The 412-nt window shown below is 59.0% G+C and overlaps 1 protein-coding gene across 1 annotated transcript in view; it reads right to left on the bottom strand.

Annotated features, from left to right (window-relative positions):
* Positions 1-412, bottom strand: part of SCARA5 (scavenger receptor class A, member 5) — a gene marked incomplete at both ends in the record, with an annotated part of 22,946 nt that overhangs the window by 5,680 nt on the left and 16,854 nt on the right. The window contains one exon of the mRNA XM_010292875.1: positions 90-137. Within this exon, the coding sequence (XP_010291177.1) occupies positions 90-137 (48 nt within the window). The remainder of the gene's footprint in view (positions 1-89; positions 138-412) is intronic.

Genomic DNA, 412 nt, shown 5'->3' with positions numbered 1-412 from the left:
GGGCATTTCCCTTGCAGGCTCCTAACCCCCCCGTACCCCCCAAAACCATGCCCGGAGCACCGGGGAGACGACCATGGGCGAGTGCTTACCCGTGCCGCTGCCTCGGTCCCCCTTCTCGCCCTTCGGGCCTCGGTCACCTGGGAAAAGAAAGAGCATGGGGCATACATCTTGCTAAAATCAGATTTTTACTGGGTTTCCCACTCTTAGGTAACGCTGTGTGTCTGTAGCTCTTGAAGGGCTTTTATCATTTTGGGGAAACTGAGGCACAAAGCACCAAATGACTAGCCGGCGCCTCTCCCGACGCCTCGGCCGTGCTGCACGGCAGTGGGACCCACCTTCTTACTCCCCCGGCTTCTCCCTTAAAGCCAAACCCAACCCAGGCCTGGGAAAGCACGGCTGCGCGCAGGCTTTA

The sequence above is a fragment of the Phaethon lepturus genome, unplaced genomic scaffold, assembly GCF_000687285.1.
Source record: "Phaethon lepturus isolate BGI_N335 unplaced genomic scaffold, ASM68728v1 scaffold24280, whole genome shotgun sequence".
Classification (NCBI taxonomy): Eukaryota; Metazoa; Chordata; class Aves; order Phaethontiformes; family Phaethontidae; genus Phaethon; species Phaethon lepturus.
This window is presented reverse-complemented; position numbering and strand designations above follow the sequence as displayed.